Here is a 27,093-nt window from a genome sequence, read left to right as displayed (position 1 = left end):
CCTGAACATCTAGATATAGAGGATAATGAAATTAGGGCTCTGAACACCCTGAGATGGAAGATAGTTATAGTAGAACCCCTGAACATCCAGAGATTAAAGCATAATAATAGTAGGGCCCCTAACCACCCAGAGATGGAGGAAAAATGTTCTAGGGACCCTGAGCACCCACACAGCACTTTCCCAGTTTAGAATTGCAAAGGTGGTTTCCACACTCATATGTGTAATGTGGAAGGACCTTCACCAACCAGTAATAGATCATTTCTTGGTCAAACCATAGATGAGGTCTACTATGCTTTTATTTATTTAGGATTAAAAACTAAGAGTAATCACAGATGTAGCTCTCCATGTAAATATGGAAATGATGGTGTTTGGGCTCCTGTAGCTGTTAATCTTTCACATGCTGGAATGAGGGATGATGGGAGGATGGAAGTCTTCCAGGGGTCAAAACACTGATAAACAAGTCCATGCACTAATATAAGTTAGTGCACTTTGGCTACTAGGCAAAGACCAAGACAATTGGTCCTATTAATCAGAATGCTTGAAATTTTCGAAACTTCAATCTATGCCTCATGTGTAGAAATATTATTCAAATGAAAAAACACAGGGAGGTGCTCAACCCACGCATGATACTATGTACTTCTTACTCATTTACATAGGGAGAAGGCCAGCATCTGTGGGTCCCCTTATTTTTAAAGGAAGCTTCCAGATTCCAACAAACCCCCTTGACCACAAACCCAGGCCACCACCGGGCCAAGGTTGTGGAGATGAGGCCCCTGTCTTTATTAATATGAGTAGGTGTTTTCCTTGGAGGTCCCCCCTAGCATGTTACCCTCCCCATGTTGAGGGCATGTGGCCTGGTATAGTTTGAAGACTGAGTGCATGCCAACCAAGCTGTATGTTCAGATATCGGGTTTGGTGTGGATTTTGGTGGAGACCCCACGCATTTTTTTCTTAAGGGTTTACATGGGGTTTTGCCCTTAAAATCCATACCACACCAAAAGTGTCCGGTATAGAATTTGGGGGGACTCCATGCTGTTTTTTTTCTCTTTTTGTGTGTCTGGGATCCCCCTTGAAATCTATACCAGACCTGAAGGAGAGGACCCACAATTTTGTTTTACACTATCCCCACCCTTTTGTTAACATTCCGCTGTCAGTTCTCTTGGTGACCTCATGGACCATGAGCTTTTCTGTCCTTCACTGCCTCCCAGAGCTTGCGTAACTTCATGTTCATTGTGTTAATTCCGATTTAGGGGTCTTCAAATAAGACATTTAGATGATGAGATAGTGAGCCCAGATCTTAAGATAAGATAAAAAGGTGCTTTGTTATAGACACTGCAGTGGAGAGACACAACACACACACCGATATTCAGCACTACCAGGACAAACGTAGAAGGAAGTGTCTCTGATTTAAAAACATCAAGTTTAACAATTTATACATATGAATATGCATACGTTCTAGGCGTTGTTATAGGTGTGATCGTATAGTTTAGTCCAATTAGCATTCATATCTTCTTAGTAGCAAGTGAACAGTTAAATGGGTGGTTACATCATGTGAATGGAAAAAAAATAGATTTCAGCACTGGTCATCTGGTCAGTTCAGATTTTGGTACGAAGACCTATTTTGAGCAGCGTTCTGGGTTCTTATCAGTAGTTGTGTCTTCACATATCCAACAGTTTCGATTTTCGAGGAATTCAAACAAAGAAAAAGGAGAACATCTAGGGAAAGTAAACAAAGTTACAAGCATATTATCAATTCTTGTAACGGTCGCTATATATATATATATATATATATATATATATCAACATTATCAATTCTACTCAATTGTTTCGATGATGCTCTCTATCTTTCTTGTTTTCTGTCATCCTCTTCTCCTTTTTTCCTTCCATGTTTCCCAGCATCAGGGTCTTTTCCAATGAGTCCTCTCTTCGCATTATTGCCAGTGATCCATAAAAGGGAAGGGGGGAGTACCTGCACCTATTCTCTGAGGGAAAAAAAGCCCTGGGTAATAGTATTGGTAATCTGGTTGCACTACCCCTTGCAGCAAGAGATTCGCTCCTTCTGAAAAATCGAGGTTCAATTATTTTTTCCTTCGTAGCTGAGCTCCTCCATATTTCTTATAAATTTGTTTGTCCCGTGAAAAATGTCTCCGTCTGCAGTTCCCCTGGGTTCCACAAAGTGCTGATCTCCCTTATACCAAGGGAAGCCGCCTACAGAAAGTCTCTATGATACAGAGAGGGAAAATCCGGGTGAGAGGTGAGTTGGGAGGAAGTAGAGAGGAGACATTACTGGAACTGGCAGCAGAGGAGGGTAGTAAGTGATGTGTATAGGTGTATCGTTATAAATGTATAGTAACCCTTTTAGGTACCTCTATAGGGAAAACATTTTTGTGTTAAGATTTTTAATTTTTGAGAAAAATATTTTTTTTTACTCTGTGTACATAGCGTACACAATTTTTCTGAGGGGGCAGGTGAGGCTTTTGTTTGAAAGAAGGAGACATATAAAAAAGTTTAGGGAAGAAAGATGAAAAAAATTTAGAAAAATCCAAATTTTCAGTCATTTTTCCAATGTCTTAGTTTCACAACTGCAGAGGTTCACTCCAAAATGTTATTTTCGAAACGTGTTGATTCCTGCTTAGGGTTAAAGCCAAATCTAAAGTTCACCTTTCACTATAGAAAAAGCGTTTATCTCTTTCGATATTATGTCACCCGGACGCACCCGGGTATAAAGGATCTGTTTGAGAAGTGGACAGGTTCTCGTGTTTCCTGGTCATGGTATAGCTAGTCGTAGTTGGTCACATTCATCTAGACTTGTTCTGTAATGTTGACATAGACATAGTTTCTGAAAGCCACATCTTCAGGCTAAGCCCTTGTGTCCATGAAGGTTCTCATGTATCTAGGTCATGATATATCTAGTAGTAGTCAATCACATTCAAGTGGACTTGATTTGTAACATTGAAGATGTTTCAAAGCCTCTCCAAGCCTCTTCCACAGACCAAGCCCACGTGTCCATGAAGGTTCTCTTGTATCCAGGTCATGGTATATCTAGTAGTAGTCAATTACATTCAAGTGGACTTGTTTTGTAACATTGAAGATGTTTCAAAGCCTCTCCAAGCCTCTTCATTAGGCCAAACCAATGTGTCCATGAAGGTTCTTTGGTATCCAGGTCATGGTATATCTAGTAGTAGTCAATCACAGTCAAGTGGACTTGTTTTGTAACATTGAAGATGTTTCAAAGCCTCTCCAAGCCTCTTCTTTAGGCCAAACCAATGTGTCCATGAAGGTTCTCTTGTATCCAGGTCATGGTATATCTAGTAGTAGTCAATCACATTTAACTGGACTTGTTCTGTAATGTTGAAGACATTTTGTAGCTTCTGAAAGCCACTATTTCTAGCTGAGCCCTTGTGTCCATGAAGGTTCTCTTGTATCTAGGTCATGGTATATCTAGTAGTAGTCAATCACATTCAACTGGACTTGTTCTGTAACATTGAAGGCGTTTCAAAGCCTCTTCTTCAGGCTAGCCCATGTGTCTGTGAAGGTTCTTGTTTATCTTTAGCTTGGTATCCATTTACAGAGAGGAGCATTCTGCATAGATCACATGACCACCTCAAAGAGGATGGAGGAGGCCCGAAGTCACATGACAAAGAAGATATTAAACTTCACCCTGGAGATCATCTGCCTGCTGACCGGAGAGGTGAGGAGGATTCTGGGAGGTCACATGACATCACTCTTATCTCTATTAATAAAACACAGACCTGACCGGAGAGGTGAGGAGCATTCTGGGAGATCATATGACATACGTCTTATCTCACATTGCTTTTTCTATGTAGAGTTTTCCTCCTTTGAAAGATGAAGACCAACTAAACTTTACAGTGCCTCCACCTCGATCCTTGATACTTAAGAGAAACAATGAGAAGAAGATTCTTAAGGTCATTAAGAAGATGATGGAGCTGCTGACAGGAGAGGTGAGCGGTGCCGAGAATTCTGGGACATTATCCAGTAACAGACAAGGGATGTGTCTGGATGGTGACTGTATCATTGTGTGTGTCAGGTTCCTATAAGGTGTCAGGATGTCACTGTCTATTTCTCCATGGAGGAGTGGGAGTATTTAGAAGGACACAAGGATCTCTACAAGGACGTCATGATGGACAATCAGCCGCCCCTCACATCACCGGGTAAGAGGAGACTTTATTGTAAAGGAGAGAGCAGTACGGAGGGTCCACCTAGATCCCCCATCATCTGATAAACACATAGAAACAATGTATTCAGTCAGTGTGTGTGTTTCCTACAGATGGATCCAGTAATGGGAACCTACCAGAGAGATGTCCCCACCCTCTGTATTCCCGGGATTCCACACAGGAGGATCACACCTATGCTCAACATTGTCAGGTCAATGTCTTGGTCCAAAAAAAGTGACTTGCCACCTGTATATACCTGTACAGCACTTTTCGTTTTCTGTCATTCTGTTGGTTTAGGGTGAAGAACAGATTCATATTAAAGTTGAGGTTAAGGAGGAAGAAGAAGAGCAGCCAACAGAGAAGGATACAGTGAAGGTGACAATTAAGGAGGAGGACATTCCTACAGAGATCCAGACAGGTGAGTCTCAGGCTTTATATTGGTTCCCTCTGAAGCCATGGCTCAGTGGTGTCGCTATGGGGGTGCAGACTGCACCTATGTTACACCCGTCAGAAGGGTGACTCCACTGGCGTAACATCAGGGGTCGCAATTGCGACCCCGCCCCTGTTCCAGGGGGCCCGGGCAGCTTCCCTGTTACACCCGGTATCATGACGGGCTGCGGGCTTTAGATGGCGGGTGGGGGCTGCCCGAGTTAACAAGCAGGTGATTGGTTGTTAACATGTAGGACAGTCCTAGCAACCAACCACCAGCTTGCAGCTTGTATCACCCAGCCCTCTGTCCAGACCTACTGTGCAAGGCAAGGACAGGAGGAGGAGGCAATGAGGGGGTGATGTGGGTGGGGGAGCTGAGGATATAAATGGGGGAGGGGCTATGGACATTAATGGAGGGTGGCCGAGAACATTAATGGAGGGGGGTGGAAGACATCCATGGGGGGAACTGAGGACATTAATGGAGGGGGGAGGGGCTGAAGATTTTAATGGAGGGGCTGAGGACTTTAATTGGGGGAGCTGAGAACATTAATGGAGGGGGGCCAAAGACATTAATGGGGGAAGCTGAGGACATTAATGGAGGGGGGCTGAAGACATTAATGGGGGAGGAGCTGAGGACATTAATGGAGGGGGGCTGAAGACAATGGGGGAGGACCTGAGGACATTAATGCAAGCGGGGGGCTGAGGACATTAATGGTGGGGGGCTGAGGACATTAATGGAAGGTGGGGCTGAAAATATTAATGGAAGGGGGGCTGAGGACATTAATGGATGGGGGAGCTGAGGACATTAATGGAAGAGGGGGGGGGCTGAGGACGTTAATGGATGGGGGAGCTGAGGACATTAATGGAAGAGGGGGGGGGCTGAGGACATTAATGGATGGGGGAGCTGAAGACACTGTTGGCGGGGGGGGGGGGGCTTAGGACATTGATAGAGGGAGGGCTTAGGACATTAATGGTGGGGGGCTGAGGACATTAATGGAAGGGGGGGCTGAAGACATTAATGGCGGGGGGGGGCTGAAGACAATAATGCAAGGTGAGCTGAAGACATTAATTAATGCAGGGGGGCTTAGGACATTAATGGAGGGGGGCTGAGGACATTAATGGAGGGGGGGCTGAGTACATTAATGGATGGGGGCTGAGGACATTAATAGAGGGGAGAGCTAAAGACATTAATGACGGGGGGCTGAAGACAATAATGGAGGGGGAGCTGAAGACAATAATGGAGGGGGGGCTTAGGAAATGAATGGAGGGGGGCTGAGGACATTAATGGATGGGGGCTAAGGGCATTAATGGAAGGGGGGGGGAGTGAGGACATTAATGGGGGGGAGCGAGAGGAGGACAGTAATGGAGGGGCTGAGGACAATAACTGGGGGACACATGACATTAATGGCGGGGTGGCTAAGAACAGGGAGTGGGTAAGGACAGTAATGGGCGGTTTTAGGACAGTAATGGGGGGGGGGGGCCCAGGACATTAATGAGGACATTAGGTAGGGAGGGAGGGTCAGAAGGCAGTACTGGGGGCTAAGGACAGTAATGGGGGGGATAGGGACTTAGAACAGTGATGGGAGGCTAAGGACAGTAATAGGGTTTTTTAGGATATTAATGAGGAGGAGACATTAATGGGGGGGGGGGGCTGAGGGCAGTAATGTGTAGGGAGTGACTGTGATGCGAAGGGGAAACTGATGTAAGAATGCGCTGCCCTACCTGCAAGAAATGCAGGGAAAGAAGTCTCGACCCTTTTTTTAAAATCGCGCTATACCAAGCCGCATGGTGCAGAGTGGAGACCCTTGGGTAAGGGGGGGACACTAAAATAAAGTTTCCCCCTTACATCAATGTCCTCATTCTGTAGACTCTGGTGTAAAGGAGAACTCTGATATAAGGGGGTGACACCATGTTTTACCACACCAGGTGGCACAAGCCCTAGTGACTCCACTGCCATGGCTAAAGGAACACTTACGAAGCCCAGATGACCCATTTAGAAGTTCACTTTACGGGAAGAGTGACTTGGACATAGGGTCAGCATTAAGTCTGGCCTTGGTTTGCCTAAAGCCAACCTTTCATCTACAATAATATTTTTTATATCATTTTTATCCAGGATGTGGAAAAGACCTCAAAGTTTCCTCAGAAGGTCATCAAAGATCCTTAGAAAATCATCAAAGATCCTCAGGAGATCATCAAAGATCTTCAGATCATCAAAGATCCTCAGTAGATCATCAAAGATCCTCAGTAGATCATCAAAGATCCTCGGTAGATCATCCAAGATCCTCGGTAGATCATCCAAGATCCTCGGTAGATCATCCAAGATCCTCGGTAGATCATCCAAGATCCTCGGTAGATCATCCAAGATCCTCGGTAGATCATCCAAGATCCTCGGTAGATCAACAAAGATCCTCGGTAGATCATCAAAGATCCTCGGTAGATCATCAAAGATCCTCAGAAGATCATCAAAGTTTATCTCCCAGTTGTAAAAATAGAGGTGAAGGCAATGCACAAGATCCACAGAGAGAAAATGTTGAGGCCGAATCCCCAGATCCCTCTAACAAAGGGGAGTCCAACGCTGGATACGAAGAGGATAATTTATACTCCTGCCCCGATTGCGGGAAATGGTTTTGTCTGAAGTCACGTCTCAACGCCCACATGAGATACCACATGACAGAGAAGCCCTATCCGTGCTCCGTGTGCGGGAAGGGCTATTTATCGAAAGCTCAGCTGGTCGATCACCAGAGAGTTCACACCGGAGAGAAACCTTTCTCTTGCTCGGAGTGCGGGAAGAGTTTCTCCTTTAAAGGCAACCTTGTCGAGCATCAGAGGCGTCACTTAGGGGAGTCCCATACTTGTTCCGTGTGCGGGAAAACTTTTTTACTAAGGACCTACCTTGTCAGACACCTGAGATTTCACACGGGCGAGAAGCTTCATGCCTGTTCGGAGTGTGGGAAATGTTTTGTCCGTAAATCAGAACTGGTTGTGCATGAGAGGTACCACACGGGGGAGAAGCCGTATTCCTGCCCGGAGTGCGGAAAACGTTTTGTACGCAAGTGTCACCTCGGTGTACATCTGAGATATCACACGGGAGAGAAGCCTCATTCTTGCCCCCAGTGTGGGAAAGGTTTTACGCGCAAGTCAGACCTCGCTGCACATGAAAAAACTCACAAAGTCGAGAAGCCAGTTTCTTGCCTAGTGTGCGGGAAATTTTTTACTCGGAAAGTCATGCTCGCCAGACATCGGAGAACTCACATGGCTAAAAACACGTAAATAGGCGAATGGGGAATCCACACGGGTGACTGGCCTAGTCATAGTGTGGGAAATGTTTCTAAAGAACAGTTAAGGTCATTAAAAGGTTCTGAGGGAAATCAAAACTGACTTTTCTGAACTCTGCTAAAAGTGCCTGGTTGTTAGGCCAACTCACCAAGCTACAAGTTCACTTGGTTATCTCTCGGCTCCACTATTACAACTCCCTTCTCATTGACTTATATTTGCACCAACCATCCCCCATTCAGTCTATCATGAATGCTGATGCCAGACTCCTCCACCTTACCAACTGTTCAGTGTCCACCACTTTTCTCTGCCAATCCCTTCACTGGCTTCCATTCAGTGTCCTCCACCCCTCTCTGCCAATCCCTCCACTGATTTCCATTCAGTGTCCTCCACCCCTCTCTGCCAATCCCTCCACTGGCCTCCATTCAGTGTCCTCCACCCCTCTCTGCCAATCCCTCCACTGGCCTCCATTCAGTGTCCTCCACCCCTCTCTGCCAATCCCTCCACTGGCTTCCATTCAGTGTCCTCCACCCCTCTCTGCCAATCCCTCCACTGGCCTCCATTCAGTGTCCTCCACCCCTCTCTGCCAATCCCTCCACTGGCCTTCATTCAGTGTCCTCCACCCCTCTCTGCCAATCCCTCCACTGGCCTCCATTCAGTGTCCTCCACCCCTCTCTGCCAATCCCTCCACTGGCTTCCATTCAGTGTCCTCCACCCCTCTCTGCCAATCCCTCCACTGGCCTTCATTCAGTGTCCTCCACCCCTCTCTGCCAATCCCTCCACTGGCCTCCATTCATTGTCCTCCATCCCTCTTTGACAATCCCTCCACCGGCCTTCATTCAGTGTCCTCCACCCCTCTCTGCCAATCCCTCCACTGGCCTTCATTCAGTGTCCTCCACCCCTCTCTGCCAATCCCTCCACTGGCCTTCATTCAGTGTCCTCCACCCCTCTCTGCCAATCCCTCCACTGGCCTTCATTCAGTGTCCTCCACCCCTCTCTGCCAATCCCTCCACTGGCCTCCATTCAGAGTCCTCCACCCCTCTCTGCCAATCCCTCCACTGGCCTCCATTCAGTGTCCTCCACCCCTCTCTGCCAATCCCTCCACTGGCCTCCATTCATTGTCCTCCATCCCTCTTTGACAATCCCTCCACCGGTCTTCATTCAGTGTCCTCTACCCTTCTGTGCCAATCCCTCCATTGGCTTCTATTCATTGTCCTCTACCCCTCTCTGCCAATCCCTTCACTGGCCTCCATTCAGTGTCCTCCACTCCTCCCTGCCAATCCCTACATTGCTTTTCAATCACCCAATGAATACAATTCAGAACACCAACAACAACATACAAAACCGTACACAACTCTGCCCCAAGCTATATCACCAACCTCATCTCGAAATATCACCCAAACCAACCTCTCTGATCCTCCAATGACCTCCTGCTCTCTAGATCCCTTATCCCCTCCTCCCGCGCTCACCTCTAGGACTTCTCCAGAGCCTCTCCCTTCCTCTAGAACTTCCTACCCCAAACTGTCTGGCCATCACCCACTATGTCCATCTTTAGCTGATCCCTGAAAACTCACCTCTGCAGGGAACCTATTCCACCACCCACCTAACAACTGGAATTTGACTTTCCCTATCAACTCACAATTATCGCCTCCTCTCATGCTCAACCCGAGGACTTCTCCAGAACCTCTTCCATCCTCCTGGAACCCCCTACCCAATCAGTCTGGCTATCTCCTACTATATCCACCTTTTTAGGTAATTCCAGAAAACTCAACTCTGCATGGAAACCTATCCCGACACCACCTAACAACTGGAATTTTATTTTCTCCATCCGCTCACAGTTATCACTTTTTTTGTCTCATTTACCCTATTCATTTAGATTGTAAGCTCTCATGAGCAGGCCCTCTTGTATTGGATTGTATCGTAACTGTACTGTCCCCCCTTTATATTGTAAAGCTCTGCTCAAATGGTTGGCGCTATATAAAACCTGTATAATAATAACCCTCAGAGAAGACCTCACATTATTGGTCAACCCTTGCCCTGAGTGAGGGGTATAATGAAGGGGCAAATACAACCTCACCCATTGCTGTACATCAGATGTATGATAAAGACTCCAGTAAGATACTGTAAATAGTAATATTGTTGGGATAAACATTTTTTGACAGGACGACGTAGAAAATCATCATGGAGCGATGGCAGATTATCAACATTGCAGCAGAAAAGAATGCTTGCAGCACTGCTCAAAACGAAGTGGGAACCTCTTACCTAGAACCACAAGAAAGTGGGCATGTCTGTATAACAACCCAGAGGGTAACTTCTGCATGAATAGAGGGACCGCTGCTCTTTTGACCAGCCCATGCTACACCATAGGACCCTATGACTAAGCTCTGGTCAGCGAGGGCGAAACGCGTTGGGGAGGGCATGGTTTCACAGAGATGTGTAGGCTGAGGCCGCTCCTTACTTCTATGTAGCACAGGATGGTCGGGAGAGTGGTGGTCCCTCTATTCTTGCAGCAGAAAACCCCACATATTTGGAAATTCTTCCAAAATATTTTGACTGGGTATAGGAACACCAAAGGGAGGCACCCTGGATCTCAACCTATGAGACTGGGTGGAAAGCACTAAAGAAATGTTCATGGTGCGACAAATTCACAACAGAACTTTGTTATCTTCCCGTAATCTGATACTGCCCCTCTTCATTCCACAAAATGCTGAAGTTCGTATTTTTCATTGTTATGTCACATATGAACTCACCGGCCACTTTTTTTAGGTACACCTGTTCCATTGCTTGTTAACGCAAATTGCTAATCAGCCAATCACGTGGCAGCAACTCAATGCATTTAGCCATATAGACGTGGTGAAGACAATTTGCAGAGTTTCAAACCAAGCATCAGAATGGGGAAGAAAGAGGATTTAGGTGACTTTAAACGTGGCATGATTGTTGGTGGCGGACGGGCTGGTCTGAGTATTTCTGGGATTTTCACACACAACCATCTCCCAGGTTTACAGAGAATGGTGGCAAAAAGAGAAAATATCCAGTGAGCGGCGGTTGTGTGGAGGAAAATGCCTTGTTGAGGTCAGAGGAGAATGGGCAGACTGGTTCCAGATGATAGAAAGGCAACAGTAACTCAAATAACCACTTGTTACATCCAAGGTATGCAGAATACCATCTCTGAACAAGCAACACATCCAGCCTTGAAGCAGATGGGTTACAGCAGCAGAAGACCACACCGGGGGCCACTCCTGTCGGCTAAAAACAGGAAACTGAGGCTACAATTGGCACAGGATCACCAAAATTGGACAATAGAAGATTAGAAAAATGTTGCCTGGTCTGATGAGTCTGGATTTCAGCTGCAACATTCAGATGGTGAGGTCAGAATTTGGCGCATGGATCCATCCTGCCTTGTATCACCGGTTCAGGCTGGTGGTGGGGGTGTAATGGTGTGGGGGATATTTTCTTGGCACACTTTGAGCCCCTTAGTACCAATTGAGCATGGTTTAAACACCATGGCCTACCTGAGTATTGTTGCTGACCATGTCCATCCCTTTATGACTACAGTGTCCCCATCTTCTGATGGCTCCTTCCAGCAGGATAATGCTCCATGTCACAAAGCTCCAATCATCTCACCACTGGACAATGAGGTCCCTGTACTCCAATGGCCTCCACACTCACCACATCTCATCCAATAGAGCGCCTTTTAGATGTGGAACGGAAGATTGGCATCATGAATGTGTAGCCGACAAATCTGCAGCAACTGCGTGATGTCATGTCACTATGGGGCAAAATCTCTGAGGAATGTTTCCAACACCTCGTTGAATCTATGCCAATTAAGGCAGTTCTGAGGGCAAAAGTGGGTCCAACCCGGTACTAGCAAGGTGTAGCTAAAAAAGTGTCCGGTGAGTGTATGTTCACTGAGTAGAGCAGCCTTTCTCAACCTTTTCAACACAGAGGAACCCTTGAAATAGTTGTCCGGTCTCAGGGAACGCCTGCTAAAAAAAAGAAATCTACAACTCATGATACATTAGTGTGATGGTCAGTGGGAAAAATGGTCCTTACACTTGGGGTCATTGGGAGGACGTACCTCCTTACAGATAGTTAAAAAGATCAATGGTGTCAGTGAGAACTTATCCGAGAGGCAGAAATTGCCCAATGCTGAAGGAACCCCTAGCAACCTCTGGAGGAACCCTAGTTGAGAATCACTAAAGCAAAGTCTGAAAAGAAATAAAATACTGTACCTTACATCCTTAGAAATGTAATGCCACAAAAATCTCTACACCAACCTTTCCCAACCTTTTTACCATAGAGGAACCCTTGAAATAATTTTCAAGCCTCTGGGAACTCCTACTAAAACCAATTCATTGGGGGGGGGGCAAGTGGGAAAAAATACTAAATATTGGTGGCCAATCAAAAAAAATGCCCCCTTACAGTGATGGCCACAATGCCATCCTTACAGAGAGCTAAAAGATCATTGGTATCATGCAGCTGGATCCAACAATTGGCGTTGACCCCCGAACTATCCAAGCACCATCAAATTGGAGGTCAATTAGCCACAGCTCAAAGAAACTCTGGCGACCTCTGGAGGAAACCCTAGGGTTCCATGGAAACCCTGGCTGAGAATGGTAGTCTTACACTGTAGATAGTGGTCAACTTAATGGCACTCCAGCTGTGTACAAAGGTTTCCCCCAGCTAGGTGGGGCAGTGAAATAAAGACCCTCACCGATGCCATTCCTGGGTGTCGAGCACTGTAGGTGTGCCAGCGCCGCCCCAACCCCAAACAGTCCCCTTGTGCTTACATCACAGCTGAAGCCTCCTCTTCTGCATCCTGGGAGGACCCCACCACTGGAAAGCCAATAGTAAGTGTCCATATTAAGCAGGCAGTGATGTGGATGCCCAAACAAGGACCCCACCCCCTGTAAATAGAACTAGAGAGGGAAGACTCAGGACTGGAGCATCACGTGACCGCAGATTTAGGTGAGTAAACGGGGCACTTTTTTGTAATTCAAGTGATCAGCTAGAGGGGAACGTGGGGACAGGGCAAGCCAAGAGATCAGCTTATAGTTGCTTGAAGCCTGTGCAGGCTTCAAACACAAAAAGTTGAGGGCATGGTAGGTTCCCCAAGAGTTAGTCTGCAAGTGTCTACAGTTGCGGTGGAGTTGCCTCTAACAGGGTAGAAGTTCCCTCGGCTCGGTTCACACAGGGGCAACCTGACTTACAGCGCAACTTTGCAAGGCGACTTTGAGCGACTTACAACGTGACTTCAAGTCGCCCCCAGGACAGGTGACTTTGCCTGTGGCCAATCAGAGCTAATCAGCTCTTGTGACATAATTGTTCCTGTTCTCTTCCTGGGTAAATTATTTTCTTTTTCCTGTAAAGTTGCTTCACTATAGATGAGGATCCAACTTGGAGGCGACTTCCATTGAAATCTATGGGTACAAGTCGCCTAGAAGTCGCCTTAAAGTAGTACAGGAACCTTTTCTGAAGTCGGAGTCACTTCAGTAGTGTACATTAAGACGGCTCTCATTACCTATAATGGAATTTCTTATGTCCAGTGACTTGAGGTCTGGCAAGTCGGACCCCAAGTCGCTGTAGTGTGAACTTCCTGACACCTAATGACAAAGTGAAACATTTTACTATTAAATGTAGACACCACATTTGCTTTATACCAGTCTGGTACCCCTGCCTGTCCTTACAGAGCCTCCTAAAGTTAAAAGACATGACATAGCTTTGCTAAGCTCTCTGAGGACCCATGGGTGTAAGTAATCAGGTCTAGATCATTATTCACATTTATTCATGGGAATTCATAGTCTACGACACTCTTTAGTATTCCATTGTGCTTCTACATGACAAATATTGGTGCAGGCAACAGACCAAAATTTGGAGCAAACACTGTGAGAGGAGGATTTCTGACACCAGAGATCCCACCGCCGATGCAGATGTCACACAAATAGTGTAGCGTGGAAGAGCTATGGAGCTGGCAGGGTGAGTGGAACCTTGTGGGTAAGCTGAGACACTACTCCACGAGGTTCGCTCACCTTGTGATTGACAGTAGGCAGTGGGTGGATCCATAGCCAATATACGGTCTTGTAGAACCCAGTGGGGAACAAGTGTCTCAGCTTCTCCTTCAGGCTCTAGCCACTGTCAAAATCACTGGTTGCTAGGAGGCGGTCAGCTGTGAAGCCGACAACCAATGAAAGGTGGGGAGTCATGGGGGTCGGGTTGGGTAGATTCCCCAACAGTCAGTCTGCAAGTGTTTACAGTTACGGAGAAGTTGCCCTTCTAACAGGGAAGAAATTCCTTCCTGACACCTAATGGCAATTTGCATCAATTTACTATTAAATTTGGATGTAAGTGCAAATAAAAAAAGTATCATGGGTGGTACTGCATTGTTTTTTTATTTTTAATCATTTTTTTTAATTTCATGTCTTTTTTTGTCATTTTTTAAATTTATTTTCAGTGTTTTTTTGGTAATTTTTATGTTTTTATCTTTTCATATTTTATTCTTCAGTTTCAAATTACTACAAACTTTTCGATGTTAGTGCAAATACAAAAAGTATCACAGTATTCAATTGTTTTTATTTCTATAGTAATTTAGGCTTTTTTTTATTATTTATTTTGCAGTCCTTTTTTTTTTTTTTTTTCCAACAATAATTTTTATTTATTGTATCAAACAAATACAAATCATTTGAAGTTGATGCATATATTATACAACATTTGTAATACAAAAACTTAGAAGGCATGAAGTATAGTACTGATATATTTTTTTTTTTAATTATTATATTTTAGTCTTTATTTTTAAGTTAGTACCAATTTTTCGAGGCTGCAGTTCCACTGAGCTCCACAAGGTGGTGATCTCACTTCTACCCAGACAGGAAGTCTCTATGGAAGACAGGAAGTGATGTCAGGTACGGACAGGAAGTGATGTCAGGTATAAATAGGAAGTAAGAGTCGAGTTGGGAGGGAAGTAGAGCGGAGACATTGCTGGAACTGGCAGCAGAGGAGGTAATAAGATCTTATTTTATATTTATAACCAGTAACCCCCTGAATGTTCCTTTGTTGTCCAGTACTTGATGTTACACACATGAAAATGCTTGTAAATATAGAATAATTTTATTTTTTTTTACGTTTTAGCATGCACCTCTATAGAATCCGATCCCTAATAAATAACGAGCTATTGATCACTGTTATCGGTGAGAAATGTAATGTAAAACTCTATATATAGATATTCGCCCCATTGAGTTTCCTCTACTCTACTATGGAGGAAAAGTAATAATATCCCCCACATGTATGATTGCCATTTTATAACCGTCTGGTAAAGCACGATGGAGGTTGGTCACCTCAAGGGTCTACAGTGGAAATAGACATGAACTGGGTTGTGTGGCAGGGTCATATTTAGGTAAAATGTACCCCTGCTAAAGAGGCCCCTCTTTTCTATCTCTGAAAGTTGGGTACAAGACGACCACCAGATCACCAGTAAGTTGACTGGGCGACACATGATATATCCCCATCCTAATGCATTGGAGAGGCCAGACAATTCTCAATTTTGCCGCCTAATTACCTGTCTACAGAGAGGAACGTTCTCGATAGATCCAATAACCACCTCAGTGAGGATGGAGGAAGACCAGAGTGGCATGACTGAGAAGATATTAGACCTCACCCTGGAGATCATCTACCTGCTGACCGGAGAGGTGAGGAGGATTCTGGGAGGTCACATGACATCACTCTTATCTCTATTAATAAAACCCAGACCTGACCGGAGAGGTGAGGAGGATTCTGGGAGGTCACATGACATTACTCTTATCTCTATTAATAAAACACAGACCTGACCGGAGAGGTGAGGAGGATTCTGGGAGGTCACATGACATTACTCTTATCTCTATTAATAAAACCCAGACCTGACCGGAGAGGTGAGGAGGATTCTGGGAGGTCACATGACATCACTCTTATCTCTATTAATAAAACACAGACCTGACCGGAGAGGTGAGGAGGATTCTGGGAGGTCACATGACATTACTCTTATCTCTATTAATAAAACACAGACCTGACCGGAGAGGTGAGGAGGATTCTGGGAGGTCACATGACATCACTCTTATCTCTATTAATAAAACACAGACCTGACCGGAGAGGTGAGGAGGATTCTGGGAGGTCACATGACATCACTCTTATCTCTATTAATAAAACACAGACCTGACCGGAGAGGTGAGGAGGATTCTGGGAGGTCACATGACATCACTCTTATCTCTATTAATAAAGCACAGACCTGACCGGAGAGGTGAGGAGGATTCTGGGAGGTCACATGACATCACTCTTATCTCTATTAATAAAACACAGACCTGACCGGAGAGGTGCGGAGGATTCTGGGAGGTCACATGACATCACTCTTATCTCTATTAATAAAACACAGACCTGACCGGAGAGGTGAGGAGGATTCTGGGAGGTCACAGGACATCACTCTTATCTCTATTAAAACCACTTGACCACTGGGCACTTAAACCCCCTTCCTAACCTGACCAATTTTCAGCTTTCGGTGCTCTCACATTTTGAATGACAATTACTCAGTCATGCAACACTGTACCCATATGAAATTTTTGTCCTTTTTTTCACACAAATAGAGCTTTCTTTTGGTGGTATTTAATCACCACTGGGTTTTTTTATTTTTTGCGCTATAAAAGAAAAAAGACCGAAAATTCTGTAAAAAAAAAAAAAAAAAAGGATTTTTCTTCATTTCTGTTATAAAATTTTGCAAATTAGTAACTTTTCTTCATATATTTTGGCCAAAATTTATACTGCTACATATCTTTGGTAAAAATAACCCAAATCGGTGTATATTATTTGGTCTTTGTGAAAGTTATAGAGTCCACAAGCTATGGTGCCAGGAAAGTACAAATACACCCCAAATGACCCCTTTTTGGAAAGTAGACATTCAGAAAGAGGCATGGTGAGTTTTTTGAAGTTGTAATTTTTTCCCACAATTCTTTGCAAAATCAAGATTTTTCACAAAATTGTTATATTAGCAAGTTATTTCTTACACACAGCATATGCATACCACAAATTACACCCCAAAACACATTCTGCTGCTCCTCCTGATTACGGTGATACCACATGTGTGAGACTTTTACACAGCCTGGCCACATACAGAGGCCCAACATGCAAGGAGCACCGTCAGGCGTTCTAGGGGCATAAATTACACATATCATTTCTTGACTACCTCTTACACTTTTGAAGGCCCTGGAGAACCAGGACAATGGAAACGCCCCAAAAATTACCCAATTTTGGAAAGAAAGCAACCCAATATATAATCTATGAGGCATATCGAGTCTTTTGAACATGTCATTTTTTTTCTACATGTTTTTGGAAAATGTGTAAAGAAAATTAAAACACATTTTTTTTGTGTTTTTTTTTTTTTTTTTTTTTTTTTTTTTACACAACATTGTCCATTTACACAATATTTATAACACACAGCATGCACATACCAAAAATTACACCCCAAAATAGATTCTCCTACTCCTCCTGAGTACGGCCATACCACATGTGTGAGACTTTTTTCCACACCTACCCACATAGAGAGGACCAACATGCAGGGAGCACCATCAGGTGTTCTAGGGACATAAGTTTCAAATCTAATTTGACTACCTATTACACTTTTGTGAGGCACTGTAGTGGCATGGATGATAACTGGTGTGGCATGGATGAGCATGAATGGGGATGGCTGAGCCGTGTATGGGTACGGCTGAGTATGGCTGGGTACGGCTGAGTATGGCTGGGTACGGCTGGGTACGGCTGGGTACGGCTGGGTTACGGCTGGGTTACGGCTGGGTTACGGCTGAGTATGGCTGGGTACAGCTAGGTACGGCTGGGTACGGCTGAGTATGGCTGCCTATGCAGAGAATGGATGCGTATGCAGAGTATGGCTGGGTATGGCTGAGTATGGATGGCTATTGCTAAATATGAATGGGGGTGGATGGGATGGCTGAGGATGGATGGATGAGTATGCTGAGTATGGATTGGTGAGCATGGATGGATGGATGAGTATGCTGAGTATGGATGGCTGAGTATGGATGGATGGATGGGTATGCTGAGTATGGGTGGATGGGTATGCTGAGAATGGGTGGATGGGTATGCTGAGTATGGGTGGATGGGTATGCTGAGTATGGATGGATATGTTGAGGATGGATGGATGGATGGGTATGCAGAGTATGGATGGATGGGTATGGATGGGTATGCAGAGTATGGCTGGGTATGGCTGAGTATGGATGGTTATTGCTAATTATGGATGGGGGTGGATGGGATGGCTGAGCATTGATGGATGAGTATTACTGAGGATGGATGGCTGAGGATGGATGGATGAGTATGCTGAGTATGGATTGGTGAGCATGGATGGATGGATGAGTATGCTGAGTATGGATGGGTATGCTGAGTATGAATGGATGAGTATGCTGAGTATGGATAGATATGTTGAGGATGGATGGATGGGTATGCAGAGTATGGGTGGATGGGTATGCAGAGTATGGGTGGATGGGTATGCAGAGTGGATGGGTATGCATGGCTGAGGATGGATGGATTTGTCACTGAACAGTGCTGCTGCCACCGATCTCCCCCCTCTCCACTCACACTGGACGGAGAGGGGAAAGAGGAACCGGATATCTCGCCGGTTTGTTTACATGTGATCGCTCTGTCATTTGACGGAGCGATCACGTGGTAAGCGGCCGCTATCAGCAGCTGTTTACCGTGATCCGTGAGATCCGGTGGTCACGGATGTGTTCGGGTGCGCACCCGAGCGGGATTCTGGGAGGACGTCATAGTACGCCCTCCCAGAGTTATGCAACTGCCCTGTAGCCGTCATTTGGCTATGGGCCGGTTGTTAAGTGGTTAATAAAACACAGACCTGACCGGAGAGGTGAGGAGGATTCTGGGAGGTCACATGACATCACTCTTATCTCTATTAATAAAACACAGACCTGACCGGAGAGGTGAGGAGGATTCTGGGAGGGTCAGAAGACTTCACAATCCTGCTGGAGACCTAAGAAGAACTCTGGTAGTGTCTTGACATCATTGTTGTTCTTTTATTACAGAGAGTGCCCCCTATGAAGTCTGGTGGCCAGGTGACCATTAAGGTGCCTCCAACTCTCTCCATGACAACTGAAAGAAATGACAAGAAGATTCTAGAAGTCACCAACAAGATCATTGAACTTCTGATGGGTGAGGTGAGCAGTGCCAGGAATTCTGGGACATTATCCAGTAACAGACAAGGGATGTGTCTGGATGGTGACTGTATCATTGTGTGTGTCAGGTTCCTATAAGGTGTCAGGATGTCACTGTCTATTTCTCCATGGAGGAGTGGGAGTATTTAGAAGGACACAAGGATCTCTACAAGGACGTCATGATGGACAATCAGCCACCCCTCACATCACCGGGTAAGAGGAGACTTTATTGTAAAGGAGAGAGCAGTACGGAGGGTCCACCTAGATCTCCCATCATCTGATAAACACATAGAAACAATGTATTCAGTCGGTGTGTGTGTTTCCTACAGATGGAACCAGTAATGGAAACCCACCAGAGAGATGTCCCCGTCCTCTGTATTCCTGGGATTCCACACAGAAAGGTCACACCATCCCTCACCATCATCAGATAGATGGATTCAGTAATTGGAACCCACAAGAGAGATGTCCCCGTCCTCTGTATTCTTGGAATTCCACGCAGGAGGATCACACCATCCCTCACCATCATCTGGTAGGTGAAGTTGAGGTCTTCAGCTCACCGCCATGATTGTTTAACATTCAAGCCAACATTCTTCTCTATTATTATTTTTTCATTTGAAATATTTATTTCACCATTTTGCTTCTTCAGAACAAAGAAATGACTAAAACGAAAGTTGAGAGTCACGAGGAAGAAGAAGAGACGTATGTGAGGGGTGATCAGCAGACTGTGGAGGAGATGGTCAAGATGGTGACAATTAAAGAGGAGGACGTTCTTGTAGAGATCGGCATTGGTGGGTAGTGGAGACTAAGAATGGTACTTGTAACAGTAGAGCATTGCCCCCTAAAGGAATAACATCAACCCCGGTCTATGTGTATAACTTTGGCTCACTTTAGGTTCTGGACGTAATGACGTCACGTGGCCCCACACTGACGCGTTTCGTCATGTGACTCGTGACTTCGTCAAAGAGAGAAACGTCTGGAACCAGAAGTAGGCCAAGACTGAGAATGTCATCTATATATCTTTGTGTGTGTGTGTATAGCCCTTTCTTATTAGGTTAATAGGATAGTAATGGAGGACAGTAGGATTGGGTGGTTTGGCCCCATAATTCCTGGTCCCACCTATAAAGGGTAATACTTATCGGTTCCATCACCTTTTTACCATGTCTCATGAATAGAAGAATGACCTGGTAATGTTTCCAAGGGACCTCTAGTGGATTATTTGATGAAGAACTGGACTGAGCGTAGGATCAGCATTGATAATCTCCTTACGGAAAATCTGATCTGGAAATGATGATAATCTCGATCCAGGGGAACCAATCCACTGATCTCCAGCAGTAATATATATATAATTTTTTTTTTTTTTTCAGGACTTGGAAGCAACATGAAAACTTCAGAGGATTTTCCCATTTGTGAAGGCATCAGAGGAGGTTGTTGGGGAGGAAACCTTGTTCTTTCAGATATCCATCCTGGACCTCTGAATGTGGGCAGATTACCTTATTTCACCAATCCTGAGGACCCTTCTTTTATTAAATCACATTCTGCTACCCCAGGACCTCATGGTATGGATGGATCACCAGATCCCTTTGGTCTTGAGGAACCTTCTACTCACAACCAGAGAAGTGACAGAGAGCAGAAACCTTTTTACTTCTCCGAGGGCGGGAATCCTTTTCCGGTGCAAAACATCAACTTTGGAAAGAAGTCCCATACATGCTTTGAGTGCGGCAAACAGTTTCCTAAGAAATCGCTTTTGGTCAGACATCAGAGGACTCACACTGGCGAGAAGCCATTTTTATGCTCAGAGTGTGGGAAAAGTTTTTCCCATAAATATGACCTTGTTGTCCACCAAAGATCTCACACGGGCGAGAAGCTATTTCCGTGTCCTGAGTGTGGGAAACGTTATGCCCATAAATCGGCCCTTGCGCGGCACACAAAAACCCACACAGGTGAGAAGCCTCATTTCTGCCCAGAGTGCGGGAAATGTTTCCTACAGAAATCGGACCTCGTCGTGCACACGAGGTCTCACACAGGCGAGAAGCCGTTTTCTTGTTCTGAGTGCGGGAAATGTTTTTCTTGTTCCTCAGAGCTAGCCAGACACCAAAGAACTCACAGGGACCAGAAGCCAATTTTGTGTCTAGAGTGCGGGAAATGTTTTTCTCGGAAATCAGACCTTGATGTCCATCAAAGATCCCACACGGGCGAGAAGCCCCATTCCTGTCTCGAGTGCGGGAAATGTTATGCAAACAAAGCCGCACTCGATGTGCATCAGAGATTTCACACGGGCGAGAAGCCCTATTTGTGTTTAGAGTGCGGGAAAAGTTTTGCATGTAAATCGTATCTTCTTGTACATCGAAGGTCCCATACGGGCGAGAAGCCACATTGGTGTCCAGAGTGCGGGAAATGTTACGTCCATAAATCAGACCTCGCCAGACACCGAAGAACCCACACAGGTGAGAAGCCTCATGTGTGTTCAGAGTGTGGGAAACGTTTCCTACAAAAGTCAGACCTCGTCGTGCACAAGAGGTCCCACACAGGCGAGAGGCCGTATTGCTGTCCTGAGTGCGGGAAATGTTTCATTTGTACGTCGGACCTAGCCAGACACCAAAGAACTCACAGCGGCGAGAAGCCCCATTGGTGTTTGGCGTGTGGAAAAAGTTTTGCGCGGAATTCGGACTTGACCATACATCAGAGGTCCCACGGGGGAGAAACCGTATACCTGTTCTGAGTGCGGGACATGTTTTGTGCGGAGAACAGACCTCGCGGCACATCAGAGATCTCACTCGAGCGAAAAGCCAGCTTGCTGCCCCGACTGCAGGAAATGTTTTTCCTGAAAATGCCTAGCCTAGTCTCAACCATCCCACCCGGGTGCAAACATATTGGTCTTCCAAGTGTGGGAAATATTTTATCTCTAATTTACAGCTGGACAGATATGCTTGAGAATCCAAACAGGTGACAAACCCATCTGGTGGAGGAGGTGTTTCCTAAGGGGGACCAAGCCCATTAAGGAAACCTAGACTAAAGCGTGTAGGCTTCTCCTGGTGACCTCTTCTTCTGACAAGCTAGTTGCTTGGTGTGCACCATAATTATGCAGGCCAAACATACTGCCCTCATTGTCTCCATGAGTCTTCCAGGCCAAATGTCAAGAAGACCAGGCCCATCTGGTCCTCTCAACTGTCAAGACCAGGCCCATCTGGTCCTCTCAACTGTCAAGACCAGGCCCATCTGGTTCTCTCGACTGTCAAGACCAGGCCCATCTGGTTCTCTCGACTGTCAAGACCAGGCCCATCTGGTTCTCTCGACTGTCAAGACCAGGCCCATCTGGTTCTCTCGACTGTCAAGACCAGGCCCATCTGGTTCTCTCGACTGTCAAGACCAGGCCCATCTGGTCCTCTCGACTGTCAAGACCAGGCCCATCTGGTCCTCTCGACTGTCAAGACCAGGCCCATCTGGTCCTCTCGACTGTCAAGACCAGGCCCATCTGGTCCTCTCGACTGTCAAGACCAGGCCCATCTGGTCCTCTCAACTGTCAAGACCAGGCCCATCTGGTCCTCTCAACTGTCAAGACCAGGCCCATCTGGTCCTCTCAACTGTCAAGACCAGGCCCATCTGGTCCTCTCAACTGTCAAGACCAGGCCCATCTGGTCCTCTCAACTGTCAAGACCAGGCCCATCTGGTCCTCTCAACTGTCAAGACCAGGCCCATCTGGTCCTCTCAACTGTCAAGACCAGGCCCATCTGGTCCTCTCAACTGTCAAGACCAGGCCCATCTAGCCCTCTCAACTGTCAAGACCAGGCCCATCTGGTCCTCTCAACTGTCAAGACCAGGCCCATCTGGTCCTCCCAACTGTCAAGACAGGCTCATGTAGCCTACTCAATTGTCAAATGGCAAGATTATCCAAGGGAAATAGACCTCACAAAGCCTAATTTTCCTTCCCAGGTAGCTGGATCCTCCATTTGAAGACCCTTTCCACTCAACCTTCCCTACTTTTTTCTTCCCCCCCCCCCCCCCCATATACCTGCCTTTCCCGCTTTCCACATCCTCCTTGCCTTTACCTTTCCCACCTATTCCAACTCTTTAGTACTTCCCCTCTGCACTCACACACCACACCCAGATCACCACAATATGTTTTCTATCTAGCCCTCCCAACTGTCAAGACCAGGCCCATCTAGCCCTCCCCAACTGTCAAGACCAGGCCCATCTGGTCCTCCCAACTGTCAAGACCAGGCCCATCTAGCCCACTCAACTGTCAAATGGCAAGATTATCCAAGGGAAATAGACCTCACAGAGCCTCATTCTCCTTCCCAGGTAACTGGATCCTCCATTTGAAGACCCCTTCCACTCAATCTCCCCTCCTTTTTTCTCCCCCCCCCCCCCCATTTACCTGGCTTTCCCGCTTTCCATATCCTCCTTGCCTTTACCCTTTGCACCAATTCCAACTCTATTTAGTACTTCCCCTCTGCACTCCCACACCACACTCAGATCACCACAATATGTTTTCTATCTAGCCCTCCCAACTGTCAAGACCAGGTCCATCTGGTCCTCCCAACTGTCAAGACCAGGTCCATCTGGTCCTCCCAACTGTCAAGACCAGGTCCATCTGGTCCTCCCAACTGTCAAGACCAGGCCCATCTGGTCCTCCCAACTGTCAAGACCAGGCCCATCTGGTCCTCCCAACTGTCAAGACCAGGCCCATCTGGTCCTCCCAACTGTCAAGACCAGGCCCATCTGGTCCTCCCAACTGTCAAGACCAGGCCCATCTGGTCCTCCCAACTGTCAAGACCAGGCCCATCTGGTCCTCCCAACTGTCAAGACCAGGCCCATCTAGCCCACTCAACTGTCAAATGGCAAGATTATCCAAGGGAAATAGACCTCACAGAGCCTCATTCTCCTTCCCAGGTAACTGGATCCTCCATTTGAAGACCCCTTCCACTCAACCTCCCCTCCTGGTGTGTCTAAGTATGGGTCGGAGTCATCAAGTTAGACGAACATGATGACTCCCATACTATAAAGCTATAGAAGATCCAGAATTGGGACCCCCTGCCCCGTCGAGAGTGACTGATCTCACCCTGCATGGAGACAGGATTTTTTCTCCACCTGCATTCACAGAAGGTTTCTGATTCCACCTGTTTGGGTCACTGCAACCTCACCGGATGTAAGTCATTTCTTCTTTTCATCCTTCAACTCAATTGAGTAAATAACTACATTTAGATGCATACTACACTTTAAGGGCTCTCCGGCTTCTTGCCTCTCTTTTTCTGGAGGAAAACTGGGGCCTTTTATGGGTCTCCAACAATCTTCTTCTCTGTTCTGACCTCTCGGACCTTTGAGGACCATGACCACCCGAATCCCAGACTTTATTTACGGATCAGTGCCAATAAGAGCATTTCCTTTGGAACAGCTGAGACAACCTGGTTTAATGCGATTCAAGCAATCTCTTTGTATATGTATTGTCTACTTCTGTCATGATGATACTCATGTTTAATAAAATTTAAGATAAGAAAATGACAATGGCTATTTTAACAGAAGCTCAGTGATGGTATACTCCAGCGGTGTTGAACTCCATTTCATCACGGGCCGCATTATGGTTGCCCCCAAAGGGCTGGTTGTATCTGTAAGACTAGATATCCAGAGCACTGCAACCCCCTTACATCATGTCAAGAGCCCCCAATCATTAGAAGTCAAGAGTCCCCCACCATGCCTTACAACACAATGCATAACCTTTACCTTGTGCTGCTACTGGGAAACAGAAAGTGCAGGGTCTGGAGGAGGACCAGACCAGGGCTGGCGGAATCTGCTGAATGCTGAGACTAGGGGAGGTAGAAAAAAGAGGTTCCTGCAGCTGCACGGAGAAGCACAGGATCTGGTGGAGAAGGTCTGTCCTCCTCTCTGCTGCTGACTGCAGAGACGAGGTGGAGGCCAAGATGAGGAGGGTGCCACAGCTGCAGGAGAGTTGCGAGGGCCACATGAAATGGCCTGGTGGGCCAGATGTAAAGGTCCACTTTCAATTATTTTGGATGGTCTTTACACTTGGCTCTGAAATATTGATGGTCGAGTGTATTCATACAGTTCAGGACAATGGTTTGATATTCATAGACCCTGGGTTATAGGCTGGTACCTTCAGGGGATTGGACACTGGCAAAGCTTTTGAGGGCATAACTCTACCCCACTCCTTGAATCCTCAGTTTTTTGTTAGCGTCCTAAGGTGATGGACCTCTTCTTCCTTATGGAAATATCAATCTAATGCCCCGTACACACGGTCGGATTTTCCGACGGAAAATAAATGATAGGATCTTGTTGTCGGAAATTCCGACCGTGTGTAGGCTCCATCACACATTTTCCATCGGATTTTCCGACACACAAAGTTTGAGAGCAGGCTATAAAATTTTCCGACAACAAAATCCGTTGTCGGAATTTCCGACCGTGTGTACAAAAATCTGACGCACAAAGTGCCACGCATGCTCAGAATAAATAAAGAGATGAAAGCTATTGGCTACTGCCCCGTTTATAGTCCCAACGTACGTGTTTTACGTCACCGCGTTCAGAATGATCGGATTTTCCGACAACTTTGTGTGACTGTGTGTATGCAAGACAAGTTTGAGCCAACATCCATCAGAAAAAATCCTAGGATTTTGTTGTCGGAATGTCCGATCAATGTCCGACCGTGTGTACGGGGCATTAGCCTAACTAGTTTATTATTTTGTCTTCAGATTCTTCAATCAACTCTTCAATGTCTTCTAATACCTCAATAGAAGCAGTGTATCCAGACTGGGGCAACCTTGGTAAGACCTTGGGAGCCATACCTGTACCCCATATGCTGTGGGGACAACCTGTTGCATTGCTTCAGGCACTGGGTCCTGTATGGGTGCTCACCTCTGCACTTGCAATGGTGCAATGTATGTAGTTAGCCACAGGGTGTTATACACTTTGGGGTCCATGGTCCATCCCTATGGAACCCAGGTCCTGAAGAACCCTTCAAGGTCATGCCCACCATGATGGACAAAGCCTTGACCCCTTATAGGGACCTGAGGTTTACAGTGGAGTCTTACCAATTTACATCCATTAGAGCTTTTTTTAGATCTTTTGTCATGGTCAGGGGTCAGGCTCGGAGATCAGTAGCTATAGCATTAGAGAGCCTCCTATCAACCAGCAGGATAAGTACACAAGCAGGTCACCCTGGCGGATGAGGCGGCCTCACCTGAGGTGCAGGGACTAACCACCAACCGGTGTTCACCAGAGCTCCTGATGGCGGAAATGGGTTTTGTTGCATGTTAGTACCAGGTCGCGGTCCTCAGGATCGCTCCAACAGGAGATAAGCAAGCCGGGGTCTAGTACCAGATATAGCGTGGGGGGATCAAGCAGAAGCATAGTCGGTAACCAAGCTAAAGGTCGGTACCAAGTGGTTGCAGGTTGGAATTAAGCGGAAGCGTAGTCAAGGAACAAGCCAAAGGTTGGTAATGAATGGTTGCAGGTAGGGATCAAGAGGAAGCATAGTCAAGGACCAAGCCAAAGGTTAGCAGTAAGTGGTTGCAGGTTGGGATCAAGAGGAAGCATAGTCAAGGAACAAGCCAAAGGTCAGTAACGAATGGTTGTAGGTAGGGATCAAGCAGAAGTGTAGTCGAGGAACAAGCCAAAGGTCAGCAACGAGTGGTTGCAAGTTGGGATCAAGCAGAAGTGTAGTCAAGGAACAAGCCAAATGTCAGTAAAGCATGGTTGCAGGTTTGGATCTAGCGGAAGCATAATTGAGGAACAAGCCAAAGTCAGTAATGAGTAGAAATGAGCAATATATTGGCTGGAGAAGAGCACAATAATCTGGCAAACAAAGTGCAAAGGAATTGCTTAAATAGGAAGTTCATGCGAGGAGCAAGGAGTTCAAAGTTCACTAGAAATAAGGCACCAGGCAGGATTGTCCTAAGAATCGGACAAGGAGCTGTCCAGCATCTCAGGTGGCTCAGCAAAAAAAGCCACTGCCAAACACAATGGAGGTCATGGGTTCAGATCCTGGTCCTGACATAATTTCTAGATCTAGA

The 27,093-nt window shown here is 46.1% G+C and overlaps 1 protein-coding gene across 1 annotated transcript; it reads left to right on the top strand.

The window, feature by feature from the left end:
* Positions 1 to 1,968: 1,968 nt before the first annotated feature.
* Positions 1,969 to 24,664, top strand: LOC141106788 (uncharacterized). The gene is made up of 14 exons (XM_073597716.1): positions 1,969 to 2,311; positions 3,572 to 3,691; positions 3,828 to 3,962; positions 4,049 to 4,172; positions 4,289 to 4,386; positions 4,473 to 4,593; positions 6,718 to 7,870; positions 14,840 to 14,873; positions 15,440 to 15,559; positions 18,944 to 19,075; positions 19,162 to 19,285; positions 19,402 to 19,601; positions 19,719 to 19,860; positions 20,437 to 24,664. Exons 2-14 carry the CDS (start codon positions 3,596 to 3,598, stop codon positions 21,789 to 21,791), a joined length of 3,834 nt encoding a protein of 1,277 aa, XP_073453817.1. The 5' UTR covers positions 1,969 to 2,311; positions 3,572 to 3,595; the 3' UTR covers positions 21,792 to 24,664.
* Positions 24,665 to 27,093: the final 2,429 nt, after the last annotated feature.

Source organism: Aquarana catesbeiana, linkage group LG08 (genome assembly GCF_042186555.1).
Source record: "Aquarana catesbeiana isolate 2022-GZ linkage group LG08, ASM4218655v1, whole genome shotgun sequence".
In the NCBI taxonomy this organism is placed as follows: Eukaryota; Metazoa; Chordata; class Amphibia; order Anura; family Ranidae; genus Aquarana; species Aquarana catesbeiana.
Note: the sequence above shows the minus strand (reverse complement) of the source record. Positions and strands in the feature narration are given on the sequence as shown.